Source organism: Dendropsophus ebraccatus, chromosome 5, assembly GCF_027789765.1.
Source record: "Dendropsophus ebraccatus isolate aDenEbr1 chromosome 5, aDenEbr1.pat, whole genome shotgun sequence".
In the NCBI taxonomy this organism is placed as follows: domain Eukaryota; kingdom Metazoa; phylum Chordata; class Amphibia; order Anura; family Hylidae; genus Dendropsophus; species Dendropsophus ebraccatus.
The window spans coordinates 34,630,150-34,648,516 of record NC_091458.1 but is presented as its reverse complement, the minus strand read 5'-3'; the positions used below and the strand labels follow the sequence as shown (position 1 = coordinate 34,648,516).

Genomic DNA, 18,367 nt, shown 5'->3' with positions numbered 1-18,367 from the left:
GTTCCGTCCATCCCAGACAACTGATCGGCAACTGGCATGGATACTTTGGACTTTTTCTTCATATAATATTTAGTTCAGCCTATAACCTAGGGCTGTATCCATGTTTTTCAGGACTCCTTAGGGCTGCATCCAACTTCTTCAGCTACCGGTATACAAATGCTGAACGATCGGACTTGAGCGTGCTCAAATTGCACTCAACTCTATTAGCCATGAATGAGCAGCCACTCTCTATAGAAATGAATGGGTCCATTAGAGGCAGCCAAGTTCCCATTCACTATACAGCGTTGCACCACTCATCACATCACCCCTCGGGTCTGTTATCTCTTCACCACACACTCCTTCACACTTTCCATACTTCAATGCACCATCACGTCATTGACAACTGAATGACGGCCTATACCGCCTGTACAAACTGTGGATGGTCACACAGCAGTCATAGTATTACACACCGCAGCTAAGGTTGCACATACAGGATGTCCACCCCTATGTTAATATCATATTCATACAGTCTGATTTTCAGATCAGGTTGTACATATGGCTGATTATAAAGCCAGAATGTACATTATAATATAACCCCCCTCACTCTACGTTGACCGCTTCAAATACATCTGTTTGTTTGCTCTAAATGGAAAAAATATTCAGAAATCCATGAAAAATATTTAAGTCATAGCAACAAACAGGGAGCTGCTTAATAGGGCTCACACATATGGAAGGACAGTTAAGTATATAGATATGTCTTCCGTACACAGACACATTCTGTTCACTTTCCAGCACTTGCCCAATTTTTCTGTCTGGTCTTCCAGCAGCCAGAATAAACAAGCTTCCTAGTGAGCTCACTTGGACGGATAGGTCTATACTGAATATGTGCTCTCACTCCGTGACACCGAGATTTACGGCCCTGAAGGTAGACTGGTCAACATTAATTTTCAGCAGACACATTTAGCATTGCTCACTTCTTGCGAGTCGAGTGCTACATGCTGAGAATTAAGTTGCTGCTACTTAAATGAAGTGTATTATTTTTCTATAGATTTTTTTGGGAGTAAGAGGCGAGGAACGCCCGTCATGTAGCCTATGGGAAGGAGCAGGCTAGAAGACGAATGACGGAAACTGACTGATCTGCCGCTGGCCAAATGTTGGCGCTGGATACGGATCATGAAATGCACTATTTTGTTATAAGGAAGTACATGACAAGCCGGCAGGTGGTAAAATGTCCAGTGTGAATATGGTCCTTTCCATAAACAGACAGATTTCTTACGAAGTATCAGGTAAAAGGTATGTGCTTCTTCACAACAACAACAACCACTATTATTATTATTATTATTATTATTATTATTATCATCATCATCATCATCTATGTTAGGATAGTTATCCCTTTTTTTTTTTTTTTTTTTTCATTTATTTACTGTAGATTTACCAACCACATATGCTGGAAGTTTGTTCCCAGCATCTACTACTCTTCAGTAAAACAGTAAAATATTTTCTCATGTTGCTTCTAATCTTTCCCCCTATAACCTCTGATTGCGTTCCCTTGTTCGCTTTTTTTTTTTATTACAATTACTTCCCTTCTGAACCCCTCTGAAGACCACACATTGTTTCAGATGTGGTCTCACTAGAGCTCTATACAGTGGGATCGCAATCTCCCTCTTCCTACTGGTTATACCTCTAGCTATACAGCCCAACTGGTGACTCATTATAAACTTGTCAGAAATCTAAATCCTTCTCTTCTGAAGTCTTCACTAACACTAACATGTTAAATATATATTTTAAAGAATTTTTTTGTTCTAAAATTTACCATATTATCGCCCATCCTGATGTATTCTCTTGTCAATGACTTCCATGTTAAAAAAAAAACAAGGACAGAAAAAAAGGAACCTGCATCTATGCTGTGTCCTGTTGCATTGAATTTTAATCGTAAATTTTTTTAGACATTCTAACCAGATGCAAGAACGTGGTGTGACCCAATCAGCTTACAGTATCCCCATATCATGGTTTAACTACAATATTAAGGGACTCTGAGTTAGTAGAGTATATGGTATCTGCAAAGCGTGTATGTTCTTCTAAATGACCTGGCATGTCTGTAGATTAATCCATTATCCATCTGTCCGTTGGTTAACAGCAATGCCTCTATTCCCCTGTGGGAGTGCTGCAGCAGAATTGAACAGTTGTTGCTGGTGTCCACCACAGACCACAGCTGGTTGCTAAAAGATGTCAGGACCAGGATTGCTTTTGTCTGGCTATCTCCAGAGGATCCTTTTAACAATAGGCCACTACCTAAGCAGGAATGTGGAACCTTCGGCCCTCCAGCTGTTGCAAAACTACAATTCCCATCATGCCCAGATAGATGGAGGGCCACAGGTTCCCCTTCCCTGATCTAAAGTGTACAATCCCCAAAGCTAAGGATGTAATAATAGTTGCAGACAACACATACGGTATCACACCATAAAACATTTATTAAAAATCGAGAATTTACTTCACTTTAAGAAACACTTTAAGTCAAGTGCCCTTTAAAAAAAAATGATGGCAAACATGAATATTTCTTTTACACTATTATACATTACACATAAAAATTGTGCAAAACACCACATGTCGCAATTTTTATTTTGACTCATTTTACCCCTAAAGATTGAAAAATATTTTGTTAACCTTTACAAATTTAATTTAGTTTACAATATACAAATGACTGTCCCCTGATAGAGATGAATCATAGAAGCTCGTCCCTAGCAGGTTTGTGCAATGGATGCAGTTTACTATAACATCTATACCATGGGCCTCCAGCTGTAAACTACATTTCCCATTATGCTTGGACAGCCAAATCCAAAGCTTTAGCTCTCCGGGCGTGATGGGAATTGTGGTTTTGCAACAGCTGGAAGGCCGCAGTGTGGGGACCCATGATCTATACAATAGGTCACCACAGTTAACTACAAATAAAAATTTGGGTAAATTTAACATTTCCATAATAATTTTCTAGAATTTGCTGGTGATATACTGACATAGTTAAGATGTTTCTAAGCAACTTGGTAGGACACACAACACCAGGGCAACCTAAATTATGTCAACTCATAGATAAATTATAACTATAGTATAGTATAATATATAATACTATACCCACTAAAGCGGCATCATTGATCTGTCAAATATCTTGTCACTTATTCTGCTCCCATATACGCTCTGGGAATTTCCCTATGTCTTGAGTGGTGATGAGGCTGTGTGGCTACAGTATGGCCTAGTCTCACTTTCCCGCCATTGAATTGTCCCAAGTGCTAGGGAGATGGGTACGTTAATCATTGACCTGCACTTTGGTAAAACATATTGTGGATGAGAAGTTGTCCTAGTGATGTATTGAAAACTAGTGTTGAGTGGACTTGTCACCATTATCCGAACTCGAATGCTCTGCATTTGACTCCTGGTGGCTGTAGCAGTTGGTTGCTGCCCTAACCAGATGAGTGATGAGAACATGCATACAGCCTATGGAATCCAACTTCTCCAGCCACCGGGAGTCAAATGTCGACTGTTTGGGTTTGGAAAACATTGCTGAATATGAACAATTCAACAAGTCTGCTCAACACTACCGAATTCTGCACATGATGAGTAGAGCGGGACTGGGACTCCTGCAAGCATAGTTAGCATAGACGGAGGAAGAAAACATTGGTGGATCCAAATATCCCCAACTAAAATGTTACAGTAGTATTGGTTAGAGCACTACTTTTACATTAAACAGCATTAGTCAGCCTAATAGGGTTACCCCACTAAAGGACTAGTTAGTCCCAAGTGCCAGGTTTCCAATACACTTTCTATTGGTGTCCAACTTTTTGGGTTTTCTATTGATGTTATAAGAAATCTCATTAGCTCCAGAAATTGTCTACAACGCTCATGGACACTACAGTAATGTGTCTACCTCTGGCTCACTAGTGGTTTTTAATATGATTGTACTAAACATGACCAACCATAGTGATATTTGATGGGTGAAGGAGGATCAGGCCAAGTCGGGCACAAAGGGATGATGTATAAACAACCAACAGTATTTGTTCCCTTAGCAACTAAAGTCTCCCCAGCATACGATATCAATATCACAGATAGAAAAAGGGGGCAACACCTATTTTCATTTCTAATCTCGTGTATAAATCGCTAGTATAGTTGGTGGGCCCCAAGGCTATGGCTTTGTATAGTTATCCTCTATCCAAAGGAAAATGGTTAACAAGCTGATGCCAGTGGTCAGACTTCCACTTATTATAATGAGAATCGGGGGAAATGTCAAAATGAAAGGGCAGAATGCACCATGCATATGCAGCCATTCATTCTCCATAGGACTTCCAAACATTGCTAAGTTTGGGACATGGGGATAACTTTTGCAGATGGAAATATCTCTTGGCCTTGTACACACCAGGCATTCATTATGTAGTATAACTTATATAACAGCCTTCTATCATGGGCCTTAATTCTACAATGCTTAGTACTAATGCACAAGACAGACAGCACTCCATTACATGGTGTTTGGTCATCAAACCTGTCCTTCATCAGGCTCAGTCAGTAAGCAAGAAGGAGTCACCAGTACAATGTGACACTGGTTTCTATGTAGAGCTTATCTACACGGCCTTATTACCGCTCAATAAAAATTAGGACTTGTGAAAGCATTTTATTTCAAGCACGTCCCCCAAAACTAAATACATGCCCCCCTATGCACAGCCCTAACCAGATTCAGAGGGAATGTTTTATCAGAAAATTTGAAATTTTTTTTGAAGAATTTTTGATAATTTTTTTGTTCTAATTTTCCAATTTACTGTCTAGATTATAATAAAAGAAGTTTTCATTCTAACCACTAGGCTTATAACTAAGCTGAGATTTCCTGTTCGGGTTGTGATGATAAAGAGGAGGCTGCTGGAAAGTGGTTTGTACAGCATTGCAGTGAAAGGTGACCCTAGTATTCAGAATGACTTCTTAGGGTACATGTCCTGTGGTTGTCTATGTCCATGGGGATTGCTGTAAAGCATATCTCTAAATGCTGTTAAAAACAGCTTAGACAAGATGGCAGCCCCCATATTGATGTACAAAAAATGAACTAAAAAAAATACAGAAACAAATAAGAATAAAAGAAAAAATGTCAGTATCTGGCAACTATTTCCTTTAAGGTGGTACCAAACCTGAACAATGATATACATCCATACTGGTTTACCTTTGGTTTGCTTAATGCTAATAAGGGATATAACTGTACAGTACTATGGCGATGTCTTACTATGTACATTTACTGTAGCATTTAGTAGCAGCATAAGTCCCAGTAATATTCTGTTACTCTATACAACATTTCATTTGGGTTGTAAGTTACATTCATCCACTTAGAAGGTTTTGTCGTCAGTTCACAGGGTATCAGCCATTTGTTACTAATACACTATGGCATATACATCATGATGTCTACATTTGGTCACGGCAATAATTCAATCGTACAGGGGGTGAAAATAAAATTCTCTGCTGATGTGAACATTTAGAAGACATTTTCCTTAATGGTGGATTTTTCTATATGATAGACTCCATCATTCCCTTTGCTCCAACATATAACAGAGCTGGGGCTGGATACTGGATCGATCTGCTTGTTGAATCTGCCACCCTAACAAATACTAATTTGGAGGAAAAACCTGTCCGATTAACTAGAAGAAAATTACATTCCTGGACGCTAAGTAAAATCCTCAAGTTTAGTAAAAATTCTCAAGAATATTAACTAGTGCATTCATATTCAGTGGACTTAAAGGGATTTTTCCACCAGGCAAAGTCGAAAAAATTAGATGTTTACCACATACAGTACATATATGAGGTAAATAGTCTCCCTCACTGTACTGTTCTTTTCCACCATGGATCTGATCACTTCCTGGTTTCCTCTCTGAACTATGACTTTGCTGTTGCCAAGCAACACTACACTTACTTTTCCTCAAACCTTCTTGCTTGCTTACACTGTAGAAGTTAACGAGCAACATGAATTGAACTGAGCATGCTCGACCATCTCAGTGGATGTCCTAAGATGGTCATAGCCAAGGGCAAAACAAAGAATGTGGGGATTAGTAAGTGTATGTATATATATATATCAGACAATATATTTCCAGAAATGCCTATTCATTGGTTGACCTCTTTGTGGTAAAACTCCAAAAGAAAATCTGTCATGGTGAGGCCTTTAACTATGATGGGAGAGGGCTGACTGTACAGGTACCCCAGGTGTGACACTTTGGACATATAGTAAACCACTATGCCAAGGGCAAGGATCTTGATGTGATGTGAAGGAAACTTCTTAGAGTGTAGTTTCAGATTGTGGTTAAAAACATTCCTACTCGTGGTGGCCAATGGTGGCACGACTTTGGCAGTAATACTTTGTGTAGGTTCAGTGCCATCCACATGCAACGTGAGACCCTTGAGGTCGGAATCTCCAGACCTCCAGATGGGACAAACTTAAGGCCTAATGGAAAATCCATAACAAGGTTCCCACATACCATGTGACCTACCCCGCGGGACACTGTAATGGGCCGGGGAGACTGAGGTACCAGGGTCCACAACCCCCTATATCCACATCCATGGACGGGTCCCACAGTGACAGATCCTCTCTAAAGCAAAAGGCATATTAACATGGCTTGTATCAGATTTATTTCCTTTTTTTAACCCTTAATTATAAAACTCATTCCATTTACATCTTTGTTTTTTATTTTTTATTCAGGCCTGAAACGCGTCATTGCACCGTCTTAACGTCTGATTGTCTGAATGATTGTCTTTTTGTTATAAATATTAACATTACGTTATTTTCTTATACACATCAAAGGATGAAAAATAAAAATCCTCCCCATACCTGCTATACCAGAATATAGTAAACCTGCTCCCTGCTGAAGACACGACACGCGTTTCAGCAGGAAGCAGGTTATTGGCTCAGGCAATGTAAAGTTATACGTTTCCCCTTCCCCTCAAAAAAATGAAATAAAAAGCGTATGCGCAATTGTTTAAAGAAAAAAAAAAAAACTTTTGTCACCATCATGCATTTTACAATAACGTTATTTGACGTCTCCGTTCCGACGCAAGTAGTCTGTAAGCCCTGTAAAATGCAACGTGTCCGGTAATGGCTCAGCTTAAACAGTCACTGCTGGGTACATCATCTGTTCAGGGTTACTGTGAGGGTAGGGGGATTGCATTTGTCTGTATCCACCTTGGAGTCCATCTAAAAAAGGTGGCACTGGGGTCATGGGGACAGAGTCATGAGGTACGGCATATCCCACAAACTGAGGGTGGAGATATTGTCCTTGGTGCGGGACCATCTGGGTCGCTTGCTGACAGTTTAACACTGAGTAGTTGGTGGGCATGTTCACATATACGTTATTCATGGCTCCTTCGGGGAGACAGCAGTTGGTTTGGGATCTCGTCGGAGGAGCCCTTGCCCCTGAATTGGCACTTGAGCTGGAGCTGGTGGCCGTGCTGGACTGCCGGGAGGAAGAGCCACGTGAGGTGCTGGCGCTTGATATCATAGGGATAGTTTCCATAAGGCGATTGCTTCCAGGAGCTCTGCTCTGCTGGGGTTCTTGCTTTGGTCTCAGGCAGCGACAACAGCAAATGGCGACCAAAGACCCCAAAATGATGAATGCAACGAATACTGATCCGACAATCAGGAACGGCACGTAGATGGGAACTGGAAGAAAAACACAAGAGGGTTAGAAGAAAGAATCTCATTTTGGTTGCTATAAAACTATAGGAGGTGCGAATCTTATATTGATCCCAAGAACAGAGGATTTTTGTTGTTTCCATTCTATTCAGGTTCTCCTGGCTAATAAAAAACATGGCGGATTTCTTTTACAAACACCGCCTCTCCTGTCAGTTTGGATGTGTGTGGATTTTGCAGCTCAGTTGCATTGAGCAATACCAGACACAACCTGAGAACAGGGGTGGTGCTGTTTTTGTATGAAAAAGTGTGCTTTTTTTAAATCCTGGATAACCCCTTTATCAATATTTTTCAACAAAATGTAAAAATCTTTAGCTTAGGAAGGCTTTGCAGGAATATAAAAAAAACTTCTTCCTTGTGCATTACAACACTAACAAGACTGAAAACTCATCTCCCCTGGCTCTCATGACGCTCGCCCTGTCAGGTCCTCACGTCTGTGTCCTGCTCCCTGCTCAGCCAATCACAAAGCTTTCTGATTGGTGTGTATGGGAGCAGGAGATCATTAGAATCTAGCAGCGGTGAAGATCTGACGAGTAGCAGGGGAGCGGGGGAGATAAGTATCCACTCTTTTATTTTTTTTCATATCCATTTTTTATGCTTTTTCAGAAAACTCCTTTATGCCATATCCATGGAATATACAATAAATGTTGGGGTGCTATTCTGTTTATACAACTCCCATTAATGTCCCCTCCAACAACCTGTGGGCACCTTAAATCTTGAGATTTAGAGAATCTTGAAATGTTTGGGTCCCAGAGACCCACTTGACACTAACATTCCTTAATTTGTAATTTACTTCTATTAAAATCTTCAGTCTTCCAGTATTTATTAGCTGCTGTATGTCCTGCAGGAAGTGGTGCATTCTTTCCAGTCTGGAGAGCAGGAGAGGTTTTCTGCACGCATTTGCTACTGCTCTGGACAGAGGTGGCAGCAGAGAGTACTGTGTCAGAATGGAAGGAATACACCACTTCCTGCAGGGCATACAGCAGGACGCATGGGCCATTCATGGCGATGACTATAGACCTTATGCATGTATATAGGCCTGTGTGTCCCATGCTGGGACAGAGTAGCTTCTAGGCACAATGTAGAGGCTATATTATGGGTGCGTATGCCATGAATGTTGGATGTATATGAGGGTTTCTTCTTGGGCTACTGATTAAATATATTGATCCTTCAAACCTTATATATTAATGATGACCCCTATGGGCAGCACTATAATATGCACTATAATCTATATAAGTGAGGGGAGATCAGCGCTGCTTACAGAGTAAATCAATGCTTTTGCTTTGGCCAAGCAGCCCTATCCCCTGGCAGATACCACTAATTGTGGAAGCCCTTGAAGTGAATGCAGCCTGCGGAACCAGAGGCGTAATTATAGGATTAGGGGATTTGGGGCATTAGACAGGTGGGATCATTTCACTTACTCAACTATTTTCTTCATTAAAAGTCGCCACAAGGAAAGGCAACAAATCAAGTAACGGAAAGGAGTATGTTCCCCTTTATACTATATACACTGGTGATCTGTAACCGGTGGCTGCTGGAACACTACAACTCCCAGCGTCTTCTGATTAGTAGTTGTAGCTTCTATACAGATATCAGATGAGTATACACTTGCCATACTAGATAAGTTGTATATATATGAGGCAAATGATATATAACAGTACACAGAGTTGTAGTGATACAAAGTCTTTAGAGCCACACCGTTACAGACTATAGCAGAGAAGGCCTGGCTGTCGTCTCCTCCTAATGTCATCTGACAGCAGAGGGATTTCTCCTAGGAAATGACCCTGCCGTCTGCATATGGAATAAGGCACTATATATTGATATGTAATACCACTCCGTGTATTTTAATCCCTATAATACTCAGTTTGGGATGTGCAGAGAATAACAGGATTTAGCTAAAATCACCTCCACAATTCTCTTTAGCAGTATGCCTGTCCTGGAGCCGTACATGGGAGATGGGAGGAAATATGGGCAAATAAGACAGAGAGATGGATGGATGGATGGATGGATAGATAGATAGATAGATAGATAGATAGATAGATAGATAGATAGATGAGAGATAGAAAGATAGAAGAGATAGGAGATAGATAGATAGATAGATAGATAGATAGATAGATAGATAGATAGATGAGAGATAGATAGATAGATAGATAGATAGATAGATAGATAGATAGATAGAAGAGACATAGGAGATAGATAGATAGAGAGATAGATAGATAGGAGATAGATAGATAGATAGATAGATAGATAGATAGATAGATAGATAGATAGATAGAGAGATAGATAGATAGATAGATAGATAGATAGATAGATAGATAGGAGATAGATAGATAGATAGATAGATAGATAGGAGATAGATAATGGATAGATAGATGATAGATAGATAGATAGATAATGGATAGATAGATAGATAGATACGATAGAGTTCCCATAGCTGGAGTTCCCCTTTAATACACTTAGAGCGTCCATGACAAAGAGGTATTGTAGAAATCGCCATATTTTGTCTTTCTTCCAATCTTTGGATGGAACCACCATGAAGGAGCAGTATCCCAGAGCTGAGCTATCACCATATAAATAACTAGTGGGTTTATAACCCAGGATTAATTCCAAGATGTATGGCGTTCCAGGTCACTCATTCCCCTCTCTCTTGGACGTCTTGTGAACAATGTTCTAGGATGGGAATGAATTGTGAGATGATGAAAGTGTTTATCCTATAAAGTGCTGGGTGTTAGTGTGATGACTGATCGGGGGTCCCACATGGGAGGCTGCTGGCTGCTCTCTGTGTAGGTGTGACAGGCATTCTTTCCGCTGACTACCATATGTTTGGCTGATCTTCGGTACAGGCAGGTGTCTCTCCTCTATTTCCTGCACAAAAGGTCCACGCTAATACCTTCAGTCAGAACAAATGGAGGGCTGGGGCCGCACATGGATTTCAGTCAATCTTTGCACCAGATATCCATGTATACTGGCAGACTTACATTAAGCGAAAGCCACGATCTGCCTGTGAGTAATGGTGAGCTCGTCTGAGTTTCCAAACTTTCTATAAAGCTAATTCCATATACCGGGCGAGATCAATGTTGGTGGATGGTGCTGGCTGAAAATCTGACACCTCTTTTTACTGTTAAAGGAGAAGTCCAGTAAAAAATGTTATTAAAGTATTGTATTGCCCCCAAAATATATACAAATCACCAATATACTCTTGAAATACACATGAAGGGGGAGATTTATCAAACATGGTTTAAAGTATGACTGGCTCAGTTGCCCCTAGCAACCAATCAGATTCCACCTTTCATTCCTCACAGACTCTTTGGAAAAGTAAAGGTGGAATCTGATTGGTTGCTAGGGGCAACTGAGCCAGTGTTACTTTACACCATGTTTGATAAATCTCAACCTTAAAAGTGCTTTTTTTCCCCTGCACTTACTACTGCATCAAGGCCTCACTTCCTGGATAACATGGTTATGTCACTTCCTGGATAACATAGTGATGTCACTTCCTGGATAACATAGTGATGTCACTTCCTTGATAACATGGTGATGTCACTTCCTGGATAACATGGTGATGTCACGCCTCGACTCCCAGAGCTGTGCGGGCTGTGGCTGCTGGAGAGGATGATGGCAGAGGGATGCTCAGTGTCCCTCCAGTGCCCTGTGTCCCTCAGTGTCCCCCTGCCATCATCCTCTCTAGCAGCCACAGCCCGCAAAGCTCTGGGAGTCGGGTCGTGACATCACCATGTTATCCAGGAAGTGACATCACCATGTTATCCAGGAAGTGACATCACCATGTTATCCAGGAAGTGAAGTCTTGATGCAGTAGTAATTGCAGGAAAAAAAACACTTTATGTTTCCCGTAATAAGTGTATATTGGTGATTTGTATAACTTTTGAGGGGCAATACAATACTTTAATAAAAAATTTCCCTGGACTTCTACTTTAGGTATACAATCAACAGTTGTGCTGGTGTCCTCCTGTTTGGAGGACCGGAGGAGGAAAATGCCCCTATGTGATGAGGGCCCCTAGACAACTGCCCTATTACCCATCCTATAAACCTGTGGCCATACGAATGTTTCTCAAACTACAATTCCCATCATGCGTGAACAGCCAAAACTAATGTTTTTGCTGCCTGAGCTTGATGGTAATTGTAGTTTTTCAATAGCTGGGGGAATAAAGGTTCCCCATCCCTGATCTAAAGTGCATGGGATCCTACTGATCCCCAAGGATCAGCCTTGTTGGATTTCTACCGCCCGATCCTTTAGTTCTCAGGGAGATAAGCCATCTCCAGAGAAGTCTGTCAGCAGCGTACCCCTACTCCTTCAAATTAGATGACATAACCGCTCGGCTGAGCCAAGCATTCATACATTTGGTGAGATTGGGACGGATAGCTGTCAGCTGAGCAAGCATTTGGTCAATAGCTATATTATTTATATGGCAGCTGTTCTGTATGTTCTGTAGGGGCTACGACAACTGTATGCACCAGGGGGAATTCCCAGCACATGCTATTGTAGACCAAATGTGGTGTGAACATAACCTTATAAGTTCTATTGGGTTTAATCATTGCCCACATTGGAGATATGGTGGTCACTCAGAAAGGAAATCGAGTAGTTCCTAGTACAACCTGAATGCACAAACCCTACAGAAAGGATGGGACAGATGTGGCAGCAGAGAGCACTGTGTCAGACTGAAAAGAAAACAACATTTCCTGCAGGACATCCAGCAGCTGGTAAGTACTAAAAAAACTTGAGATTTTTTAATAGAAGTAATATAAAAATCTAAAAGATGACGTCTGACATCTTATTGAGCTGAATGTTATGTATGTTTCCTTTACTGCATTGCTGCAAATCACCCAGCCTAATAACCTTCAGATCTGATGCCTCTATCCACAATGAGAGCTGCCTGTAACATGGTGCATCCTGCTAGTTACTGATCACTGGCTATAGATATTATGTGAGTGATCCATTGGGGGATGTAATTCAGCGAGAATGAGAGGCCATCCTCATTACTATGATAATCCTCTCCTTCCTCAACATCTACAGCCCCTTCATCACCATGGAGGATAGGAGGGAAAAGAAAAAGGTTCAACCTGCCGTCTGGTAGTATGATAATGCCGGGTAAGACTCCCCTAATCCCACCGATTCATCACACACATTCCTTAAACGCTCCAGTTTGTAGTGTTGATTTTCCTAATAAGCTTTTACAGCACACAAGACTATGGGTGGCCATACACATTAGGCTGATGTCGGCTGAACAACTAATTGACTGACAGCTTATGTCTCCTACCCCCCCCCCATAGGTGTGCACACCCATTGTGCGTGAGCGTGCATGTCTATTAAAGGGGTTATCCAGCAAAAATATTTTTCTTTCAAATCAATTGGTTTCAGAAAATTATATAGATTTATAATTTACGTCTATTTAAAAATCTCCAGTCTTCCCATACCTATCAACTGCTGTATATCCTGCAGGAAACGTTTTCTTTTCAGTCTGACACAGTGCTGTATGCTGACATCTCTGTCTAAGACAGGAACTGTCCAGAGCAAAGTTCCTGTCTCGGATAGAGATGTCAGCAGAGAGTGCTGTCCCTGTGTCAGCAGGGACTTACAGCAGCTGATAAGTATGGAAAGACTTGAGATTTTTATATAGAAGTAAATTACAAATATATATAACTTTCTGAAGTTGATTTTAAAGCGACTCTGTACCCACAATCTGACCCCCCCCCCCCCCCCCCCCCCCCTCAACCACTTGTACCTTCAGATAGCTGCTTTTAATCCAAATCTGTCCTGGGGTCCGTCTGGCAGGTGATGTAGCTATTGTCCTAAAAAACGACTTTTAAACTGGCACCCCCGTGCCCTATGGGAGTGGCCTAGGTTGTGTATGCATTAGGCTGGCACAACCTCTCTGTCCCTCCTCCCCACCCTTCTCATCATTAGGAATGTTCCAAGCAGATTGTCTCCTATTCATCACCTGTGTGAATACTGAACATGGGCTGGATCATTAAGGCACCTGTGTAATGTTGAGACAAGAGAAAATGTTCCAGTGGTATTCCTAATGATGAAGAGGGTGGGGAGGAGGGACGGAGAGGTGGTGCAAAGTTAGGGCACAGACTTTGTAGGCCACGGCCATTTGGCTCAGGGTTGCAAGTTTAAAAGTAGTTTTTTTAAGGACAATAACCGCATCACCTGCCGAACAGACACCAGGACAGATCTTGGATTAAAGCAGCTATCTGAAGGTACAAGTGGTTTGGGAGAGACAGATTGTGGGTACAGGGTTACTTTAAATCTCTCTCTCCAGCTGGCCATTAGACAGCCTCCATAGACTTACTATAGTAGCAGTCTACTGCAGCAATACAGGGAGAGAAGCGCTTGGCTGCCTGCTTCTCTACCTACAAATTGCCCCAATCAATCAAAATAAGTTTTAGAAACAAGGCAGTAACTCTATAGGCAGCACACAGGCTACACCGGCCAGTTGTTGTGATCAGCCTGTGGGGTCCTGAACATATAGCTGGAATACAGGAAGAGTATATGACCCCAGAATATGGGAGAAATACTCCACTACACTTTCTTCACATCTGCTTCTAACATCTTTGCATTGTGCACTTTCTATATTATTCAACATGGAAATTAATAAATAAAAAAAAACGGTGTTCCCCCTATCAGTAGGAAGACTCCATACATAGTCTCAGCGCCATGCTGTGTAGGGACAGACCCTATTTACAAGCAAATACGGTAATATGTATTGAATAATTTATACATTTCCAGAAGGAATAACAGAGGGACATCACAGACATGTTCCACGGTTGTTATTTCATGGGACATACAAGTTTATAGATCCTGAGCAAAACACTAAGGGCCACATGTATCATCCTGCGAACGGATGATTTTCGGCGGAAAGTGCCGATTTGTGTATTATTTTATATGCAAATGGCCGATTTGCGAATAAAATATTCGCAAATCGGCACTTTCCGCCGAGTGCGCCAGAGGGGCGGAAAGGGGGCGTGTAGTGGGCGGAACGGAGGGCGCGGACTCAGAGTCCGCGCGATTTACCATCCGTTCCGCCCAAATATACGCGGAAAACCTACTCCAGTCCTCAGCTGGCGTAGGTTTTCGGCGGTGCGCACCGGCGCGCACGGGATTTATGTAGAGGCAGTCCGCCTCTACATAAATCTCCGTAGCGCCGGAGCAGGGGGGGCATTTTTAAGTCCGGCGTAAAAAACGCCGGACTTAATAATGCCCCCCTAAGGGTCCGTTCACAGGATCCACAGCAGATTTCATGCTGCAGATTGTAACTAAACAACTGAACACAGCCTCAAATCTGTGCCATCAAATCTGCTGCGGATCCTGTATGTGTGAACATAAGGGGCAGATTTATCAAACTGGTGTAAAGTGAAACTGGCTCAGCAACCAATCAGATTCCACTTTTCATTCCTCACAGACTCCCTGGAAAATGAAAGGTGGAATCTGATTGGTTGCTAGGGACAACTGAGCCAATTCTACTTTACACCATGTTTGATAAATCTGGGCCTTAGTCTCTGAAGCCACCTTCGAAGACATTTTTTGCACCTACAGACGGCGTCAATGTACTCTGTGCTGAAGGGACAACTAAAGGGTTGGAAAACACAAAGTGCATAACAAATGGGTGGTAAAATGTGACATTTACTGGCAGTACACAGACTGCTAATGGATGAGAATGATCAGGTGTCAAAGGATGCAACAACTGTTCTGGGGCACATCCCATACCTAATAATAGCTACAGTCTGTTATGTGGATGTCCTAGTTATACATAGGGCCCAGGCCTAGGAGTGATGGCTCCAATGGAAGGGACAGATTACAGATCACATAGGAGGAACTGGTGCAGTAGCCTCCATGGAGAGAAGGCCTATTACACTCACTGATAGGGTTGTCCCTCCATAGGTATCCTGCCGCCATGACTGCTTGTTTTACATAGCAAAGGTATTAAAGAGGTTAACCGGCGCTACAAATACATGGCCACTTTCTTTCAGAGACACACCGCTCTTGTCTCCAGTTTGAGTGTTGGTTTTGTAACTAGGTTCCATTGAAGTGAATGGCGCCTAATTGCAAACTGCACCTGAACTGGAGACAAGAGTGGTGCTATCTCTGAAGGAAAGTGGCCATTTTTTTGTAGCGCTGGATAATCCCTTTAAGAAAAACATGAAATTGTCAGTATGTAAATCAGAGATGTTAAGGTGGCTCTAAATCAGTGTTCATCCCTATGCAAAAAGTTGAGAAGTTGGCAAAAAAATAAATAAATAAAAGCTATGACGGTGTATAATAAACATTAGGGATGTCATAGCATTATCCAGTGCTGATACCGATGTTAGGACCAAGAACTGGCGGCTGACACCAAGGTGTAGTGACTCTAATAACCAGGTGTGAAGAGAGGTCATAGGCTTAAAAAAAATAAAAAAATGGGCACCCGCAGCAAATTCCTAATGTGTATGGAATCTATTACCCTCATATTACTGTATATGCAGGAAATTTAAAAGTACTTCACTAGCAATTACCTAATATAAGATTCAGGATGACACCTACAGGGTAGTGGTGAGGAATAGCATTTCCCTCCAGGATCCTGTAAGGTTATTATTGGAGAGACACCTACCTGCTAAGGGGGATTCACTCATAATATAATTATGTAAGGGAATTGTTCATATTATTGTATGATATTTAAAGCCGCTTTAAACCAGCACTACCAAGTCAGTGAATCCTATCAGTCTTATATAGTATAATCACTTTATGACAATAGAATCTATCACTATATTAGGTTCCATGGCCAAATCTCTTCACTAACTATTGGACAAATGATGGTACGGCTGACAGTTATATCCCCCCCCCCCCCAAATACAATGTTAGGTCTCTATGGGGAAAGGCAAGCTGCAGCCAAACTGCTCTAGTACTAGTTTATCCCTCTGAGAACAAAGGGGTCAGAGGGAGAGTTGGCAGGCTGCTATAACCTTATACTGACGTCCAAACCACCTACCAGTGTTGGGTTCATCAGACGGTCATACAAAGTACATGAGGACCTTAACTACAGCCATAGCAGTTGCCACGAGCTCCAAATGTTGGGCAAGAACATTGTACCTTTCTGTAGGGAATAACCAGTTGGTGTTGGCAGTGATAGCACTTATCACCTTCTAATGTCAAGGCAGGAGCGAAAGTATTCCCTATACATGGGACCAGGATTATAGGATGCTGATCCTACAGGGTCTATTCAATATAGTAAATGGAACCTGCTGCAAATCAGTATAGAAGATATCAGGTCTATGCAAGGACCAAACATGAGGGTGCGACATCTAGGACTTTACCAGACAGGAAATGTAGGTTTACAGCTATATAACATGTCTATAAATCACTCCATCCCTCCTTCCTATAGTCACTAATCTTACATCATCTGTTACTTTTGTTATCTGGTGCTTTGACAAATCCAATAAGTTGAGGACCCCCTGGACCCATCAGCGTCCTCTATCAGTTGTATTATTGATTGTCAGCACATCAATTAGTCACCAGGTTATTAATGATATTCCATAGTAAATACAAGGATTATTCCACAGTCTCTAATGACAGATACAAGCGGTTTGCTTGGACTAAGAGATAACGCTTCCTATCAGACTGTGATTCAGTGGTTGGAACTGCAAAGCCTTGTATAACTCTTCAATCCTATGTCTACCTTCAGATCTGTTGGTATGGTATGGTGAATCATCATAGGAACGTCCAGGAGATAATATATGTGGGGCCGAGGAGCTGAGATCCCCAATGAGGTCATGGTGGGGGAATATTTCGGTGCTTAGGTATGAGTAGTCCCCGCTGCTTCGGCATACATGGGAGTTATACAGTCCAGTCCTTAAAGACATCAGCAATGGTACTAACTCAAATCATAGTTATTGTTAATATGGTTGCCCTGAATCCCTGGAAATCACCAAAGGCATGAATTACATTTCTTCCGAAAATCTTCTAATTTGGTAAATTCTGATTTGTATCCCAAATTTTTGTGATTTGGTTTGTCCTTCATCCTCTACCCTGAGAGGCTTAGGGGTAAGTAGTCATGCTGTATGCATTGCAGCTTCCACTCACTATATACAGTATGCTGGTCTGTACACTCACTCTGCACCCAGCCCAGCAGCTCTGTGTACTGTACAGGAGCAGGGATTCCTGTCTTTTGAGAAGTGTCCCTGCTCCTGTACATACTTTGCATGGGCAATTGGGGCACTTTCAAATCGGGATCCAAACCAAGATCAAAGAGAAATGAACCCAAATCTTGGGATATTCACCTATCTTGATTCAGGGAACTGTACTATTACCCATAGCTACTTAAATATTAGTTTGGCCATCCATATCATACATGGGTGAGCTGTATGGACCCTGCTGAAGTTGCTCTAACCTAGTAGCATTCCTCTATGGATTTAAACAACCCCTTCTACGACTTCCATATGCATTACTAGGGATCTTTATAAGACAATCCCTTTAAGGGTATAATATTGATAAGAGAAAGTGTTTATAATGGAAAGCATGTTATCCATAAAACGGAAAGGAAGATCTGGTCATCTAAGGGTTAATGTTTCATGCCAGTCACCATCAGGATACAATGTTTATTACATTCCCATACAATACTGGGCGCTGGCTCCCCACCACCCCACAATGACTGGGCTTATTGGGAAGCATCTCTGTAGTTCTTCGCCTGAGCAGAC

The 18,367-nt window shown here is 41.8% G+C and overlaps 1 protein-coding gene across 1 annotated transcript in view; it reads right to left on the bottom strand.

Moving 5' to 3' along the window:
• Window positions 1–6,660: 6,660 nt before the first annotated feature.
• Window positions 6,661–18,367, bottom strand: part of SHISA2 (shisa family member 2) — a 16,157-nt gene continuing 4,450 nt past the window's right edge. Inside the window, exon 2 of the mRNA XM_069969842.1 lies at window positions 6,661–7,648. Within this exon, the coding sequence (XP_069825943.1) occupies window positions 7,095–7,648 (554 nt within the window). The 3' untranslated portion in view covers window positions 6,661–7,094. The remainder of the gene's footprint in view (window positions 7,649–18,367) is intronic.